Source organism: Callorhinchus milii, unplaced genomic scaffold (assembly GCF_018977255.1).
Source record: "Callorhinchus milii isolate IMCB2004 unplaced genomic scaffold, IMCB_Cmil_1.0 Scaffold29, whole genome shotgun sequence".
Lineage (NCBI taxonomy): Eukaryota > Metazoa > Chordata > Chondrichthyes > Chimaeriformes > Callorhinchidae > Callorhinchus > Callorhinchus milii.
The window spans coordinates 3,139,333-3,156,674 of record NW_024704770.1 but is presented as its reverse complement, the minus strand read 5'-3'; the positions used below and the strand labels follow the sequence as shown (position 1 = coordinate 3,156,674).

Genomic DNA, 17,342 nt, shown 5'->3' with positions numbered 1-17,342 from the left:
GGCTCCCCCATCGCCGAACCGATCGGCTTCCCAACATCCTTACGCTCGCCTTCAAATCCCTTCACCACCGTCCTCTCCGGCCTCCGCTCGGCTGACCCCGGGCTTCTGCACTAAACCCCCCCCCACCCCACCCCCACCCCCCGTGCCCTCCGCACCGCCGTCAGCGGCCGCACTTTCAGCCACGACGCCCCCGAACTCTGGAGCACTCTTCCTCTATCTCGCCGCCGTGCCCCCTCCTCGTCCATCTCCACGTTGAGCTCCGCGCTGGGCCTCTGTGTGGGGGGCGGGGGGGGAGAGCTCCGCGCTGGGCCTGTGTGGGGGGGGGAGAGCTCCGCGCTGGGCCTGTGTGTGTGGTGGAGGTGGGGGGGGGGGAGAGCTCCGCGCTGGGCCTGTGTGTGTGGGGGTGGGGGGTGGGAGAGCTCCGCGCTGGGCCTGTGTGTGTGGTAGAGGTGGGGGGGGGGGAGAGCTCCGCGCTGGGCCTGTGTGTGTGGTAGAGGTGGGGGGGGGGGAGAGCTCCGCGCTGGGCCTGTGTGTGTGGTAGAGGTGGGGGGGGGAGAGCTCCGCGCTGGGCCTGTGTATGTGTGGTAGAGGTGGGGGGGGGAGAGCTCCGCGCTGGGCCTGTGTGTGTGGTAGAGGTGGGGGGGGGGGGGAGGGGGAGAGCTCCGCGCTGGGCCTGTGTGTGTGGTAGAGGTGGGGGGGGGGGGGAGGGGGAGAGCTCCGCGCTGGGCCTGTGTGTGTGGTAGAGGTGGGGGGGGGGGGAGGGGGAGAGCTCCGCGCTGGGCCTCTGTGACCGGCGACCAATCGGAGCGCGGCTTACTGGGCGGTCCGACGTCACGTGGCCCCGTCCCCTCCCGGCAGCCAATGAGTGTCGGGGGCGTCGGTGAGAGAGTGCAAGATGGCGGCCACCGTGTCCGGAGAGCCGCCGGCGCCAGAGAGGCGACAAAGCGACGACAATGGCGGCAATGGCGAACCCGAGGAGGTGCCCGAGGCCCAGAGCGACGAGGAGCCGGGGAGTGACCCGGAGCTGGAGAGGGACCCTGGCCGGGCCCCCGAGGAGGTGCTGCTCGAGCTGGAGGCCGAGGAGCGCGAGCAGCGGCTGGAGCGGACGCGTCGGGAGTTCAAGAACCGGCGCAAACTGCTGCTGAGGAACCTGCCGCCGGACGTCAGCAACCAGGTCACCGGGGGCCCAGCGCGGAGCTCGAGCTCACACACTCCCTGCAGAGGCCCAGCGCGGAGCTCACTCCGTACAGAGGCCCAGCGCGGAGCTCACTCTCTACAGAGGCCCAGCGCGGAGCTCACTCTCTACAGAGGCCCAGCGCGGAGCTCACTCTCTACAGAGGCCCAGCGCGGAGCTCACTCGCTACAGAGGCCCAGCGCGGAGCTCACTCGCTACAGAGGCCCAGCGCGGAGCTCACTCGCTACAGAGGCCCAGCGCGGAGCTCACTCGCTACAGAGGCCCAGCGCGGAGCTCACTCGCTACAGAGGCCCAGCGCGGAGCTCACTCGCTACAGAGGCCCAGCGCGGAGCTCACTCGCTACTGAGGCCCAGCGCGGAGATCACTCGCTGCAGAGGCCCAGCGCGGAGCTCACTCGCTACAGAGGCCCAACACGGAGCTTCCCCCAGAAAGTCCCAACGCGGAGCTCTCTAACCCCGGGGAGGGGGGGGGGGGCGATCTCTGTTAACTCTCTCTTTCCCTGTTGCAGGATGTCCACGAGCTTCTGGGTGAATTCGACCTAAAGTACTGCTTTGTGGACAAGTACAAAGGAACTGGTGAGTGTGCGCAGCGGCAACACTGAGCCGGGAAAGGCTCAGCTGCTTTGGGTTTGGGTCTAAAGTTCATCACCTGTCTAGTTACAAACCTGGTTTATCGGAGTCCTGTAACATAGTGGTCAGAGCCCTCGCCTCGCAAGCGAGAGGACCCGGATTCGATTCCCGTGCAGGACCAAATGCTGGACCAGTTTCCCTACCTCACACACACGCCTCTGGTTACCTCGCAGTAAGTAGGAACCCGTTTGTTAGTTTCCAGAGGTAATAATCCCTTCACTAAAAAAAATTAATAATTTGGTCACTCAATCCGTGACTGTATGTGGGACGCCGCTGTGCACAATTGCTGTTTCGCCCACAAAATATACAGTCCCGTACAGTCAATTCACTTTGCAATGTATTCTGTGAAGCGCTTTGAGACGTCTCAACGGCGTGATAAGGCGCTCCATCAAACGCAAGGATTATTATTATTTTTAATCTTGCCTCCCCAAATATCTTAATTGTCTCCTGAGCTCTGTGGCAGTGTGTTTACATTCTCACTGCCCTGTGGAGAAACATTATCTCAGCTGATTCCTCACTGGCGTAACTAATGATTTCCCTCCCCCCCACCCCCCCTCCTATTTTGGATCTGTCTAGCAGCTGGGAATGCACAAGTCTGATCTGTATAAATCCGATAATCACCTAAATCGTTCATCTGCCCGAGTCCTATTGAATTTCCCGTACAATTTATGCAAGTTTCACATAACTCGTATTTGGATAAGTCGTAGTAAATGTATGATCCCAACTGATACGACTTATAGGAGCAGGAGACTGCCATTCAGCCCCTCGAGCCTGTTCCGCCATTCTATTCTATAAGATCATGGCTGATCTGTATCTCAACTCCAATTTCCCGTTCTTGCCCCACATCCCTGGATACCCTGACCTAACAAACATCTGTCCACCTCAGTCTGGAAAATGTGAATGGATCCAGGATGTGGTGAGGTTTACTGTACGTCCAAGCAGTAGACGGACAGATAGTGAGGCAGGAGTTTACGCCTCATCTGAATTGCTGATCGCTCACACTCCTTCATTCACCTTTTTGCTTTCTCCCCAGCATTTGTCACCTTGTTGAACGGAGACCAGGCCAACAGCGCCATCGAGAAGTTTCACCAGTCGGAGCTGCGGGAGCGGGAGATTTCAGTCCAGCTGCAGCCCACAGATGCCCTGCTGTGCATTGCCAACCTGCCCCTCTCCTACAGCCAGCAGCAGTTTGAGGAGCTGGTCCGTCCCTTCGGGAACCTAGAGCGCTGTTTCCTGGTGTATAGCGAGACGTCCGGTCACTCCAAGGGCTACGGCTTTGTGGAGTACATGAAGAAGGATTTTGCCGCCAGGGCCAAGTCTGAGCTGCTGGGGAAACAGCTGGGGACCAGGGCCCTGTACGTGCACTGGACAGATGTCAACCAACTGACCATGGACCTGCTTCACTCCAAGTGCCTGTGTGTGGACAAGCTTCCGCATGATTACAAAGACCTGGAGCAGCTCACGCTGGCCTTCAGCCAGGTTCAAAAGCCCGTTTTCTGTCAGGTACGGGAGGAACGTTCTGTGTCCCAGGGAAAGTGGGGAAAGGCAAGAGGGTGGGCTCTCAGCCCATCAAGGATTAGTTAGCGGAGGAAAGCTATCCATCAACAGGCGGGGGGGTTCCTCCTGGAACTAGTAATTGTACTTATTTCAATATTAAATGGTTCTTCGTAATCGCTGTAATATTAATTGGAGTTGAGGTACAGATCGTCCAAGATCTAATCGAATGGTGGAACAGGCTCGAGGGGCTGAATGGCCTCCTTCTGTTCCGAGGCTAGGTGTGGCCGGCTCCCAGTCAGTGCCTGGTGCCCTCTTGTTAAAGGCAAGGGAGTTGAATCGGACGTGAGGTCAGAGTAACATGGTAATCGTGCCCGTCGCTCAGTGCAAGTGACAGCATAGGCACAGGGTGGGAGGTGGTGAGGAGGGGGAGATGGATGAGCAGAAGTGTTGCTCTAACACAGACGTTAGGAGCTGTACCCAGACTGGGTTCATTCCGCCATTTTGTTCGGCTGCAACCACCCAGCGTCTCAGAGCTTCCCGGAATAACTAAACGTGGGCTGAGAGATTAAAGCAACTCATGATCAAAGTGATCGGTGAGGAGTTTGTCTGTGTCGCTGGGTTGGGTAGTGAGAGGCCGGCCTGTGCTCATCTCTGTTCTCTCTCCCCTCCTTGCGCTCTCTCTCTCTCTCTCTCTCTCTCTCTCCCCCACCTCCCCTCCTGGTGCAGCTGGCTCAGGGCCCTGACGGGCAGTTCCGAGGCTTTGCGGTCCTGGAGTACGAGACGGCAGAGCAGGCGGAGGAGGTGCAGCGCAGTGTGGACGGTCTGCACCTCGACGGCAACCACATCCGCGTCCTGTTCTGTGCCCCCGGACCACCTGGTCGCAGCATGTTGCCTGCCCTGATAGCAGCACAAGCCACGGTAAGTACAGCGTGAGCGCATCAGCCCCTCTGCACACCCAACACAGCCAATACAGTGTGTACACACCAGTCCCTCTACACACCCAACACACCGCAGGCCACAGCATTGGAGGCAGTGAGATGCTCTGCTCTCTGCTGGGCTCTGGGAGTTGATGTTATAGGGTCGGAGAATCTTACAGCACAGAGGCCATTCGGATCATCATTCATTGAAAGAGCCATCCAGTCACTCCCGCTCCCCCGCTCTTACTCTTACCCACCAGAACTACAAGCCTTTCCTCTTTAAGTACCTATCCCATAATAATAATAAATTGGTCACTCAATCCACGACAGTCTCAGAGATATGATAAAGCGCTAAATCAGACGGGAGATTATAATTATTTAATTGTGTTGATCGGGGGGTGGGGTGGTGGTTGATAAGTTCTGGGACTCTACCCTGTGTGAAGGGCGCTATAGAAATGCAAGTTGTTGTTGTTACTGCAGTGACTCCTGACCCTGACTGACTGTTGTATCGCTTGTCTCTGTGACTCAGGCCATGAACCGCGGCAAAGGCCTCCTGCCAGAGCCCAACCCCGTGCAGATCCTCAACGGCCTGAGTAACCCGGCCACTCTCCGGCTCCTCCTCAACCCCCTGCTCCCCGGGGCCGGCAGCAGGCACCAGGGGGGCGACACCCGAGGAGGCTCCCCATCCTCCCGTGAGTTACACCTGGTCTCTCCTCTTCCTTGCCCGAGTTGGTGTTTTTTTTAACTGAGTATTTGGAGCCCTGTAGCTCAGCGGTTAGAGCGCTCGCCTCGCAAGCGAGAGGATCTGGGTTCGATTCCCGGGTCGGGGCGAAACGCTGGGCAAGTTTCCTTACTCCTCGCGCGCACACACACACACACGCCTCTGTTTACCAGCAGTCAGTAGGAACCCGGTTGTTAGTCGAATGGCGGATGGCTTTCCGGGGGTAATAATCTCTTCAAAAAAAAATAATAATGATAAATCTGGTCACTTCAATCCATGACTGTTTGCGGGGACGTCGCTGTGCGCAGGTTGGCTGCCATGTTTCATCTGCAAACTACACAGTCGCTACGCTTTACCTTTACGCTTTAAAGCTTTACGCTTTATCCTGTGAAGCGCTTTGAGACGTCTCGAAGACGTGATGTTGCGCTGTGTCAAATGCGAGGCTTAGTATTATTATTTACAGTATATTCTGTCGTGCGCTGTGAGCTCAGCTCCTCGGTCTCAGAGTGAAGCGTGGGTCTAGCGGAGTTAACCCTTTGTCTGCCGTGGCTGAGCCTCCCGGCGGTGGTTGGTGACCGAGTGCCTTGTTTTGCCAGGGATGCTGGGAGCCGGCCCGGCGATGCCTCTGCTGGGGAATCCGGCTCTGAGCGCGGCTCTGCTCAGGCTCGTGCTCCAGGGACAGAACCAGGCTCAGGCCCAGGCTCAAGCTCAGGCCCAGCAGGTGAGTGAGTGAGTGAGCGCTGCTCGCACTGGGCTCCGGGAATCCCGGTCACTGGGTAGTCATTCCTCCCCGAAGCTTCTCTGTTCTCTCCTCAGCGGCTGCTCCTTCGCCAGCATCACGTTTCCTGTGGTATAGAGGTTAGAGCCCTCGCCTCGCAAGCCACAGGACCCGGGTTCGATTCCCGGCCAGGCCAGTCAGGGCAAAACATTAGGCAAGTTTCCCAGAGTACCACTGTCCTTTATGTGGGGAAAAAACAGTGTCGTATCAGGTTGTCGATGTCGCGAAGTGCCTGTTAAAGTGTGGCCTGTGCTGTCTCTTTCAGAAGCCTGGGCTGCTGGGTGAGTCTCCTCTGGCTGCCCTGCAGCACAGCTCCCTGGGGCTCACGACCCCCCCACTGCCAGGGAAAGGACTCCTGGGAGAATCGCCAGCAGGTATATATGGCGCACACTAACCACAACCGGGGGGGGTGGGGGGGCACTGAACAACAACAAAATGCTTCTGTATAGGGGGCGAAGAGAAAGAGGTGGGGAGAGAGAGAGGGGGGGCGAAGAGAGAAGAGTTTGCTTGTCTGTGGGGTGGGGGTGCGGATGGGAGTTGGGGGGCAGAGTGGGTGGGGTGGTGGTAAGGACCGTGTGGTATTAATGCTGGTGTCTGTCTGTCTCTCCCTTGTCTGTCTCAGGGCTGGGTGCTGAGATGCCCCTCAGACAGTCGCAGTACGTGGGGGACATGCTGGAACCAGCTTCGGGGTCGAGGGGAGCACATTCCCGGCAGGTCACCCCTCCCCCCGTCACCGCCGCTGCCCTCCAGGGCATCCCCACCTCCATCCTGGGCTCAGTGCTCAACGACCTGAAGAGGATGAGGAACCGGAGCCAGGCCTCGGGGGAGAGTGCCACCGCGACCTCAGGGGTAAGAGAGCACCGTCAGTGTAGGGCAGCGGAGTGGGGGGGGTACGACCCACAAAACATACAGTCACTGCACTTTACCGTGTATCCTGTGAAGCGCTTTGAGACATCTCGAAGACGCGATAAGGCGCTGTATCAAATGCCAGGATTACTATTATTATTATGGCTGTTGTGCCCCATGGCCACGGGAGAGTTTAATGCTCTCGTCAGTCGCTGACTCCCTTCTCTTTCGCTCCCGTGTTGTAGATGTCTCTGTTGGGGGAACCACCCAAGGACCTGAGGATGCCTCAGAACCCGTACCTGAACCTGCACAGTGTGCTCCCGCTGCCAGGTAAGGTCCCCCCCACCTCCCACAGTGGTCAAGTGCTCTGGGGCACTGACCCTGCGTGAAGGCCGCTGGGTAAACTTACGTTGTTGTTGTTGTTACTGTTGCTAGCTGCTGCTGCTGCTGGGAGACCATGTTACCCAGCCTGACACCACCCGCAAGTCCACCTCAGGGACTCCTGTGTAGAATCAGGCCTCGTTTTTTGTCGACGCATTTTTTTCCTCTCTCTTTCTTCCCCCCCCCCCCCCCCACCACCACCTCCCCACACACACACAGTGCACTGTAATTGCAATTGACTGGCTGCCATGTTTCACCCACAGTGCACACAGTCACTACACTTTACAGTGTATCCTGTGAAGCACTTTGAGACGTCTCAAAGACGTGATAAGGCGCTGTATCAAATGCCAGGATTATTATTCTGCCCCCTCTCTCTCTCACACACACACACACAACTCTTTGATTTCACCATCGATGAAGGTCTGGAGCCTAAGACCAAGAGCGGAAGCTCAGGATGGGTGGGCAGTGGGGGGCGGGAGGGGTGGCTGGTGGTGGTTAGTGTGACCCCTGCCAGCGGGAGGGTGGGGTGGGTATGGCGGTGAGGGGAGTGATGTACTTCAGGGCTGACGATGTCCTTTCTCCCCCCCAGCCGGAGGCAGCAGTTCTCAGGGCTATAACCAGTCGCCAGGACTGCTGGGAGATTACCCCGGGGCGGGGCAGGAATACCAGGACCAGGCCTACGCCTATGATTACGAGCAGTACGGCTACGGCCAGGGCTACGAGGAATACGATCAGGAATACCAGTACGAGCAGTACGACCAATACGATCAATATGATCAGTACGAGCAATACGACCAATATAGTCAGTATGAGCAGTATGAGCAGTATCAGCAGTACGATGAGGTAGGTGCCGAGGGTTTGTCTCGCGCTGACGTTGCCTGGGATCCAGTCTTCGGGTTCTGCGAGCGTTAGGCTGCGCCTGTCCTTTCTCTCGTCCCTATTACACCGCTCGGGCCTGTTAATGTTTCACGGAAGAAAAGTGCCTGTGTGTGCATCTGTCTACGTGTGTGTGCGTCTCTCTCCCCTCCTCCCCCACCACCATCTGTGTGTGTGCGTGGGTATCAGTCCGTGTGTGCATCTATCTATCTGTCTTGTGTGTCTTAATGTATATGTGTGTGCGTCTCTCTCTGTCTCTCTCTCTATGTGTGTGTGTCTCTCTCTCCCTCCCCACCCCACACCATCTGTGTGTGTGTGTGTATTTGCCCGTGTGTGCATCTATCTATCTGTCTTGTGTGTCTTAATGTGTGTGTGTGTGTGTCTTTGTCTGTGTGTGTTTCTCTGTCTCTCTGTGTCCGTGTCTGGTGTAGAAACGGATTTACTTTGTGTTTGCAGGAGGCTGGAGAGCCACTGTACCAGTCTGCCCATGACCAAAGTGCGGCAGCTTACAGTGCCTATAGCAGGGCTGGGACTGAGAGGAGTGAGGTGAGGGTTGGGATTTTTAATCGGGAAAATTCAGACGACTGAGCAACGGAGGGAGGGAGGGTGGTATTGACGGGGATAATACTGGTCACCGCACACTCTGTACTGACTGCTGCTGTCATCCCTCTTTAAGGCTGTGGCTTCCGGCTATGAAGAAGCAAGCCCGGCCGTGTACACTGGCTCCCCCACGTCCTATTTTACTGGTAGCTCAAGGGCAGGACTTCGACAGGGCCAGTCCTCCAAGGTAAGGCCTCGCTCCCTCGCTGGTCAGGTTGTGTTTCGGTGTAAAACTGTCACTGAGGAGAAGCTGCACTGGCAATCTGGCTGATGTCTTTGCCCCGTTCTCTCCTGTACAGTAATTGAGCTTATTGTTGCACTCGCTCAGTCACCGAGCACACACCACCCAAACCACACAGTGTCACACACACACACACAGAGTACAGTGCTCTCACTCACTCCTTTCCCCTCTCTCTGTTACAGGCAAACTCCGGGGCAGGACTCCTGGGGGCAGCTCCCGCTGGCTGTATGCTGAAGGTAACTGAATAGAAATTAATCGCATAGTCTTGGCTTCATCCTTGTTTGGGTGGTTTGGGGGCGGGGTGGGTGGGGTGGGGCAAGCTGAGCGAGTTGGGGGGTGGGGGTTGATTCTGCGCAGCCTGTCTGCTCCCTCTGCTCAGCGGGCTCTGCTTGCTTTGTGTCCCTCGCTTTGCCCCCCCCACCCCCACCTTTGGCAGTCGGGCCTTCAGCCTCTCCACCCTCTCCATCCCTCAGTTCCTCTGCCTTCCCTCCCTCGCCTCCTTAAAGACCCATCTGAAGACCCTCCTCTTCGACCGCACCTTCGGTCACCCTCCTACACTTGCTCTCCACCCTCTCCTGATCCCAACCACCAGCTCGGGTCCAAATCCCCGACCGTCCAGCGCCTTGGGACATCCCCCCGACATGAAAGCCGCCGTGTAAATGTCGTGTGTTGTTGTTGATCTATTTCCTTCCCTTCCAGACGCCTCTGATCGGCCACAAGCGCGGAGCCTCCCACCTGATCCCCTCTCCCGAACCCAGCCCTGAGGAGGGCTACATCGGGCAGCACTCTCAGGGTCTGGGAGGTCACTACGCCGACTCCTACCTGAAGAGGAAGCGTATATTTTAGCTGGAGGGAGACCGCAGAACCTGGTTACTTTTCTTTGCTTTAGAGTGTAAATCTTGTACAGACAATTTTTAATCCTGTGTTGGAGAAAAACCTTTTCAATTAATTTTAATGTTGGGGATGTGGGTGACTTGTATCTGTGAATTGGGGGGTGAAACGTGGACTGAATGTCCTAAACTGAGGTGTGATCTCTCTCTCTCTCTCTCGCTCTCCCTCCCTCCCTTTCCCCCATCCCTCTCTTTACTCTCTCTCTCCCTCTCTCTCCTCCCTCCTTTTACTCTCTCTACTCTCCTTTTACTCTGCGGGGGGTTGTGCTTGTACATGGTGGACATTTACTGGGTGGTGGGTGGGGGGAAGAAGAGGAGGAGACAGACCTGTGAAGGACGAGTGTAAACCTCCTCATCTCCCCGCCTCACAACCCCAGGCAACCGGGTCAGAGAGAGAACGAGGCACAACAAACAGTTCAGTGTTGAGAGACGCACCAGATACCACCATAACCTTAACGTGAGTGGTTGAAATTATTTGACGACAAAAAATTGTTCCTTTCTTTCCCTCTTGTTTTTCCACTCTCTCTCTCTCTCTCTCTCTCTTTCTCGCCCCCATCCACTCCGCACAGCCCAGGGTCATGGGAATTGTCTGAAAACCAAGTGAGGTACTCAGGGACCCTGTCTTGCTTGCTGCAGTGTAACAAACGCAGTGTATTAGACGCCAGAGCACTTAGATAGAGTGAGAATCGGTCTGTGTGTGTGTAGCCGCGCGCTATCTTGTGTCACATCTGGGCAGTGCCAGATCTGCGCTGCTCTTTGTGTTTCCAAGACAGTTTCCTACTCCTTCCCCCTCCCTCCCTCTCTCTCTCTCTCTGTGTAGGGTCTACCACCCGCCTGGCTGTTTGGGGCTCAGTCCGTACCCCACCCCCTCACGTTCACCGCTGTTCATTTCTGTGAAACCTGATCACTTCCTTTTTTTCAATCTTAGAATGATTTTTTCTTTTCGCCGACATCCCCTGAGGATCAGTGGGGAGGGAGGGGGGAAAACCACTCTGCTCCCCTCCCCCCCCCCCCCCACCCCATGCCCCCATTTCACAAAGAAAAATCTTTTTTTCTGGTTGCTTCCTTATCAATTTTTTTTTTTACAAAATCGTAATTTGGGAGGGAGAGAGGGAGGACTTTCTCTTACGTTACGGCGAGTCTGTGTTTTGTCTCCTTCTTCGCCGCTCCCCCCCCCCCTCACTCCTCCCTCCCTGGCAATTCCGAACTTTGTCCTGTTCAAACCTATTTTGACAGTCTGAGGTTGTTTGCGTTTTCTGAATTCATGTCAGTCTCGGCCTGAGGCCCTCTTCCCCCAGCCGCCCGCCCCCGTTCCCCACCCCCGTCCTGAGTAGTGTGTTTAATCCGTCAACCCCGATATGTCAGCAACTGACTGAGCTCCCTCGTGACGCGTGTTCAATCTGTGGAGCCTGGCGTGTTCGGCCTCCTGTCATGTCCTGTCTCCACGTTTGTAGCGAGTGGCGTTAGAGGTTTTGAAAAAAAATTGTAAATAAAAATGTTTTGCGGTTTGTTGCAGAGGCGGCTGCGTTTGTGCTGCGATGTGTGTTATCCTCGGGGTGGGGGGGGGGCGCTGGGCTGGGAGACGGTGGGGGAGGGAGAGAGGCAGGTTTTGTTCTCAATGTCTACGTTCTCTTATTTTTGCACTGGATTCGATCGGTCACGTCTGGCCTCAAGCAGCAAGTCCCGGCTCAGCCGCTCGCGCTCTCGCTAATGGGGCAGAAGGTTGTGGGTTCAAAGCCATTTTACCCTCCTCTCTCTCTCTTCCTCTTCCCCACCCCCCCCCCCCCCCCCCCCCGACGCGCTCCTCACACACACAAGGACTTGAAGCGAGTTTCCACCTGCGTTCTGTTCAGGTGAACATCACAGACCTACTGACACTATATGGGGAACAAGGGCAGCGCGCAGGCGTTTCATTCCTCCCACTGTCTGCGTCGCAAAGGTCTGGGTTCAGTCTGCAGCACATTAGCGAGTACATCAGTTAACTTTTTTTAAAAAAAAGTCTAGCGATAGAGTGGCTGTCGAAGAAGAGGGAAACTAATGTTGGTAATAAATCTGTGTGTGTGATCAAAGAGCAGTGAGGGGGGGGACCTGAGACGGGGCAGTGATCGGCCATCGGGAAACAGTGAGAGAGAGCGACAGAGAGATAGAAGCGGATCAGACGGAGGGGGCGTAGCGGAGGAAACCTCGGGCGAGTTTCCTGACAGCGCACACACACGAGCCTCTGTTTACCGGCGGCACGTCAGTAGGAAGCCGCTTGTTAGTCGATTGGCCGACGGCCCCCCCCCCACCCCCAGAAAAATGATATTAATAGTAAATTTGGTCACTTCAACCCACGGCTGTTCGTGGGGGCGGCGTCGGGCGCAATGGGCTGCCGCGCTTCGGCCATGAAACACATACACACACACACACAGTCACTACACTAGCGCTTTGAGCCGACGTGACGGGGCTCCGGGTCAAAGGCAGCGGTGGGGGTAGTGGGTGTGTGGTGGAGGGGGCGTGGCTTCGAGCAGGTGGAGGGGCGTGGCTTCGAGCAGGTGGAGGGGCGTGGCTTCGAGCAGGTGGGGGCGTGGCTTTTTGTCGGGTGTGGGCGGAGCGGCCGCGTCACGTGGTGTGTGGGGCGGGGCGGCTGTGTCACGTGGGGCGGGTGTGCGCGATGGGGTCACGGGTCAGGGAGTCACGTGTCGCTGTCATGGCGGCGGCCAGCGGGGTGCGGAGCCTCGGCTGCTGTGTGCGCGCTTGGAGCCGAGCGGCGGGGCCGGGGCCGGGCCTCTGGGGCCGGAGCGTCGGCCTCTCCCTCCCCACAGCGGCGGGGGGGCCGAGTCCGGCCTCGGAGCGGCCGTCACCGCGGCACAAGGCCTCGCGCTTCCTCCACAGCGGCGGCGGCGGTGAGTCTGAAGGACAGAAATAATAATAATAATAATAATGGCTTTTGATCCAACGCCTCATCACGTCTTCGAGACGTCTGAAAGCGCTTCACGGGATACACTGTAAAGAGGAGTCCTGGAGCCCAGAGGTTCGAGCTCTCGGGGCCCCCGGGGTTGGTTGGATTCCCGGCGGGTCAGGGCCTGACCTGACTCCACACCCAACAATACTCCTCCAAAACAAAACCATAGTAATTTGGTCACTTCAACCCGCGGCTGTTTGTGGGACAGACGCCGCTGTGCGCAATCGGCCGCCGCGTTTCGCCCACAAATATACGGTCACTTCACTTTACAGTCGATTCTGTGAAGCGCTTTGAGACGTCGAGAAGACGTGATAAGCGCTGTATCAAGTGCCGGGATTGTTGTTGTTGTTATAAAGTGTAGGGACTGTGTATTTTGTGGGCGAAACGGGGCAGCCAATTGCGCCCGGCGACGTCCCCACAAACAGCCGTGGGTTGATTGACCATATTATGATTATGATTATTATTTATTCATTGAGGGGATTATTACCCCCGGAAAAGCGATCCGCCCATCGGGTAACAATGGGTTACCACTGATTGCTGGTAAACAGAGGTGTGTGTGTGCGCGCGCGAGTGTCTGAGTGCGTCTGCGTATCTGCGCGTGTGTATGGAGTGAGGGAAAACTGCTTTAAGGTTTCGCCCCGAACCAACCCGCTCAGGAATTGAACCCGAGTCCTCCTTCCTTACGAGGCGAGCGCTCTCACCGCTGCGCTAGAGGGGAGCGGAGGGATACGGTGCAAGTGCTGCCGCTTTTCCATTAAGTTCCATTCAGTTTCCCATCGGCGCTGCGCGTGCTCATAAAGTGTGTTTAAGCGCTCTGAGACTCAACCCTGCGTGGAGGGCACTATACTGTTGTTGTTGTTGTTTCGGCTGGGGCTGGGGGGAGACGCAGACCGACTTTTTAAAATTTTTCCAGTAATCACCTTCTGTCATTTTTCAGGATCCGGTCAGAGTGAGGACGGAAAGCGGGATCCGGAGAGTGAGGATGATGTGTACGTACAGAGGTCACTTCATTAAGAGCCTGAGACTGAGAGCAGGTGCTTCCAGAGAGGAAAGAGCGCACATGATGGAGAAGGGAATAGTGGGGTGTAGGTGAGGGGAAATGGAAGGTGTGAAGTATAAACACCGACAAGGACCAACACACCTAGACCCTTGACACTACCCCAAAATGTTGCTCATGTGAATGGCACAACATTAATGTAATCTGTAAATCTGCTATGACTCACTCACTGAGACATTTATATATAAAAAAAATCAATTTACTGAAGAATTGTTGTGTAGGACCAGCCCCAGAGTGTGAATCCCTGGGGCCACAACTAACTGAATACAGGAACAGGAGGAGGCCATTCAGCCCTTCGAGCCTGTTCCGTCATTCTATTAGATCATGACTGATCTGTACCTCAAGTCCAATGCCCTGACCTAAGAAACATCTATCCACCTCAGTCTTGAAAATTTGATCCAGCCATAATCCACAGCTTTTTGGGGGAGAGAGAGAGTTCCATATTTCCCCAAATTCTAATTTTGATTTAAAATGTAATTAAATTTGATGATAATAATAATAATAATCCTGTATTTGATATAGCATCCTTAGGACGTCTCAAAGCGCTTCACAGAATGTACTGTATAAAGTGTACTGACTAGGTGCTGTATTGCAGAGTGAACATCACCTTCATCGACCGCTCGGACCGGAGGATCCCGGTCAGGGGGAAGGTGGGCGATAACGTGCTGTATCTGGCTCAAGACAACGGCATCGAGTTGGAAGGTGCGAGAGTCTCAGGTGGACTGTGGTTTCAGTGTGGGCCCTTTAAGTGCTCTGGAGGGCGCTATATAAATGCAAATTGTTCAGTGCATGTTTTGCCCGGCCGGGTGTCTGACAAATGCGGAAACCCATCACCGTTGCTTAAGAGTCTCCAAGCCAAGCTGAGAATTCCAAGCCTCCCACCTACACGTGGAAATCCCAGAGATAGATTGTCCGAAGATTGGCTTGTCCAGCCAGCGCCGACCAGTGAGGAGCAAACACTGTGTAACGGCCCTTCTCTCTCTCTCCAGTGTAACAGCCTCTCTCTCTCTCTCTCTCCCCCTGTGTGTGCAGGAGCCTGTGAGGCCTCGCTGGCCTGCTCCACTTGCCACGTGTATGTGAATGAAGACTGTTACGATAAGCTCCCTACGCCGGATGAAAGGTACGTCTCTGCTTGTGAGCGGCGCTGTTCCAACGATACGGCAGCCTGTCCTCTGGAGAGAAATAGTATCCGAGAGGAGCGACCGGCTCATGTGCATTTTATATTCTCGATCAGTGCGATTGGGTGTCAGTGTGTGTGTCAGTGAGTGTCTGTGGTGTGTCAATGAGTGTCTGTGGATGTCGGTGGGTGTCTGTGTGTGTGTGTCAGTGAGTGTGTGTGGGTGTGTTTATATGTATTTGTCAGTGTGTGTATTTGTGTGAGTGTGTGTATGGGGACCTGTCACTAAGCTGACCCTTCTCCCCCACAGGGAGGATGATATGCTGGATATGGCGCCGTTACTGCAGATGACCTCTCGGCTGGGCTGTCAGATCATCCTCACGCGAGAGCTGGAGGGCATGGAGCTACGGCTGCCTAAAGCCACAAGGAACTTTTACGTGGATGGACATGTGCCCAAACCTCACTGAGCGCACACACACACTGAGCGCACACACCAGCCTACACTCCCTACAGCCTCGCAGCGCATTACTTCAGGGGCAGCATCGCAGACGCATTTTATTCCCATCGCTGTGTTGATTTAGGCCGCGGCCCGTTTCATCCCGTGATTTGGGGGCAAGATGGCCTGAGAGCTGGAGAAGGTGGGCGATAACGTGTTGTATGTGGCTCAAGACAACGGCGTTGAGTTGCGGGTGATGGGTCCTCGTGTTTGTGGCTTTGCTTTGATGTGTACGCCGATGGGCCTGGACACGGAGCCGGCTGGGTGGGGCGGAGCAGGACACAGCCTGATGTCTGCAATTCCCTCATCGCGTCAGACTAGGGCTCGGTCTCTTGCCAGAGTCGCTAAGCTCTCACGGTGCAGGCCGACACTCCAGTGCAGTGTACCGGGGGGGGGGGGGGGGGTTGGGTGGGAGACATCGCATCGCACGACCTCTCCTCTCGCGGTTTCCCGGCCAAAGGCAGCCCTCCAGGTGAAAGCGATCATCCAGTCATGGACGCACGGACGGACGGTGTGTCACAGCTTTGCCGACAGAAAAGGCGGTCGAGCTGAGCCTCTGACGGTCAAACTAACGCGAGGCTTATTGTACTGAATCGGCAAGTGGACGGCGTTACCCGCCCGGGGTATGTCGTTGGGTGAATATATATATATATATGTGTACATTGTGGGCATTGCTTTGTTGTGGGGACAACTTCACCTTAAAATACGTGTGTGGGGTGGGGGGTGTTCCGGGGCGGGGGGGTTGGGGGGTGTTCTGGAGTGGGGGGTGTTCCGGGGTGGGGGGGGGGGTGTTCCGGGTGGGGGGGGGGGGGGTGTTCCGGGGTGGGGGGGGGGGGGGGGGGGGTGGCGGTTCCGGGGTGGGTGGTGTTCCGGGGTGGGGGGGAGGGGGTGACACTGCTCTGTAGACAACCCCAATGGAGTCGACCATTGAGAGCCAATCGTGGCTTTGCATCGCTTCCCCACCCCATCCCTGTCCCTGGTGCCCCGCCCACCCTCCATGGCTCCTCCCACACACCCAGTGGCCCCGCCCATATGCACTGACTCCTCCTCCATCCGATTGGCCCCTCCCATCACAGCTGCTGTGTTCCCACACACACATCGCGTGAGCCTCACTGACCAGAACCGGCGAAGCGCGTTCCCGCTCTCAGCCCTCTCCCCCCACCGCGCGCGTGGGGTTGTGTGGTGACTGTGTGTGTGTGGGGGGGGGGGGTTGTGTGGTGACTGTGTGTGTGTGGGGGGCTTGTGTAGTGACTGTGTGTGTCTGTGTGGGGTGGGGTGTAGTGACTGTGTGTGTGGGGGGGTGTAGTGACTGTGTGTGTGTTGGGGGGGGTGTAGTGACTGTGTGTGTGGGGTGTTGTGTGGTGACTGTGTGTGTGGGGGGGGGGGTCGTGACTGTGTGTTGGGGGGGGTGTAGTGACTGTGTGTGTGTGAGGGGTGTAGTGACTGTGTGTGTGTGGGAGGTGTAGTGACTGTGTGTGTGGGAGGGGTGTAGTGACTGTGTGTGTGGGGGGGGGGTGTAGTGACTGTGTGTGTGTGGGGGGGGGTGTAGTGACTGTGTGTGTGTGTGGGCGGGGGTGTAGTGACTGTGTGTGTGGGGGGGGTGTTGTGTGGTGACTGTGTGTGTGTGTGTGTGGGGGGGGTGTAGTGACTGTGTGTGTGTGTGGGGGGGGTGTAGTGACTGTGTGTGTGTGTGGGGGGGGTGTAGTGACTGTGTGTGTGTGTGTGGGCAGGTGTAGTGACTGTGTGTGTGTGGGGGGGGTGTAGTGACTGTGTGTGTGTGGGGGGGGTGTAGTGACTGTGTGTGTGTGAGGGGGGGTGTAGTGACTGTGTGTCTGAGGGGGGGGGGGGTGTAGTGACTGTGTGTCTGAGAGGGGGGGGGGGGTGTAGTGACTGTGTGTGTGGGTGTGTAGTGACTGTGTGTGTGGGGGGGGTGTAGTGACTGTGTGTGTGTGTGTGGGGGGGGGTGTAGTGACTGTGTGTGTGTGTGGGGTGTAGTGACTGTGTGTGGGGGGGGGAGTGTAGTGACTGTGTGTGAGGGGGTGTTGTGTGGTGACTGTGTGTGTGTGTGTGGGGGGGGTGTAGTGACTGTGTGTGGGGGAGGTGTAGTGACTGTGTGTGTGTGTGTGTGTGAGAGGTGTAGTGACTGTGTGTGTGTGA

At 56.5% G+C, this 17,342-nt stretch overlaps 2 protein-coding genes across 2 annotated transcripts; both read left to right on the top strand.

Annotated features, from left to right (window-relative positions):
- The first annotated feature begins 869 nt into the window (after positions 1 to 869).
- raver1 (ribonucleoprotein, PTB-binding 1) lies at positions 870 to 9,760 on the top strand. Its single transcript, XM_042344728.1, has 14 exons — positions 870 to 1,174; positions 1,704 to 1,770; positions 2,858 to 3,327; positions 4,048 to 4,239; positions 4,768 to 4,930; positions 5,556 to 5,680; positions 6,003 to 6,111; positions 6,360 to 6,586; positions 6,829 to 6,913; positions 7,554 to 7,807; positions 8,297 to 8,386; positions 8,517 to 8,627; positions 8,864 to 8,917; positions 9,381 to 9,760. Exons 1-14 carry the CDS (start codon positions 896 to 898, stop codon positions 9,525 to 9,527), a joined length of 2,373 nt encoding a protein of 790 aa, XP_042200662.1. The 5' UTR covers positions 870 to 895; the 3' UTR covers positions 9,528 to 9,760.
- A 2,464-nt stretch (positions 9,761 to 12,224) lies between these two features.
- fdx2 (ferredoxin 2) lies at positions 12,225 to 15,570 on the top strand. The gene is made up of 5 exons (XM_007907161.2): positions 12,225 to 12,456; positions 13,453 to 13,504; positions 14,168 to 14,274; positions 14,605 to 14,692; positions 15,000 to 15,570. Exons 1-5 carry the CDS (start codon positions 12,225 to 12,227, stop codon positions 15,154 to 15,156), a joined length of 636 nt encoding a protein of 211 aa, XP_007905352.2. The 3' UTR covers positions 15,157 to 15,570.
- Positions 15,571 to 17,342: the final 1,772 nt, after the last annotated feature.

Coding starts and splice junctions, on each gene's coding strand:
- raver1 (XM_042344728.1), top strand. CDS start 896: ATGGCGGCCACCGTGTCCGGAGAGCCGCCGGCGCCAGAGAGGCGACAA. Junction 1,175..1,703: donor CGCCGGACGTCAGCAACCAG/GTCACCGGGGGC, acceptor TCCCTGTTGCAG/GATGTCCACGAGCTTCTGGG. Junction 3,328..4,047: donor AAAAGCCCGTTTTCTGTCAG/GTACGGGAGGAA, acceptor CTCCTGGTGCAG/CTGGCTCAGGGCCCTGACGG.
- fdx2 (XM_007907161.2), top strand. CDS start 12,225: ATGGGGTCACGGGTCAGGGAGTCACGTGTCGCTGTCATGGCGGCGGCC. Junction 12,457..13,452: donor CCTCCACAGCGGCGGCGGCG/GTGAGTCTGAAG, acceptor GTCATTTTTCAG/GATCCGGTCAGAGTGAGGAC. Junction 13,505..14,167: donor CCGGAGAGTGAGGATGATGT/GTACGTACAGAG, acceptor GCTGTATTGCAG/AGTGAACATCACCTTCATCG.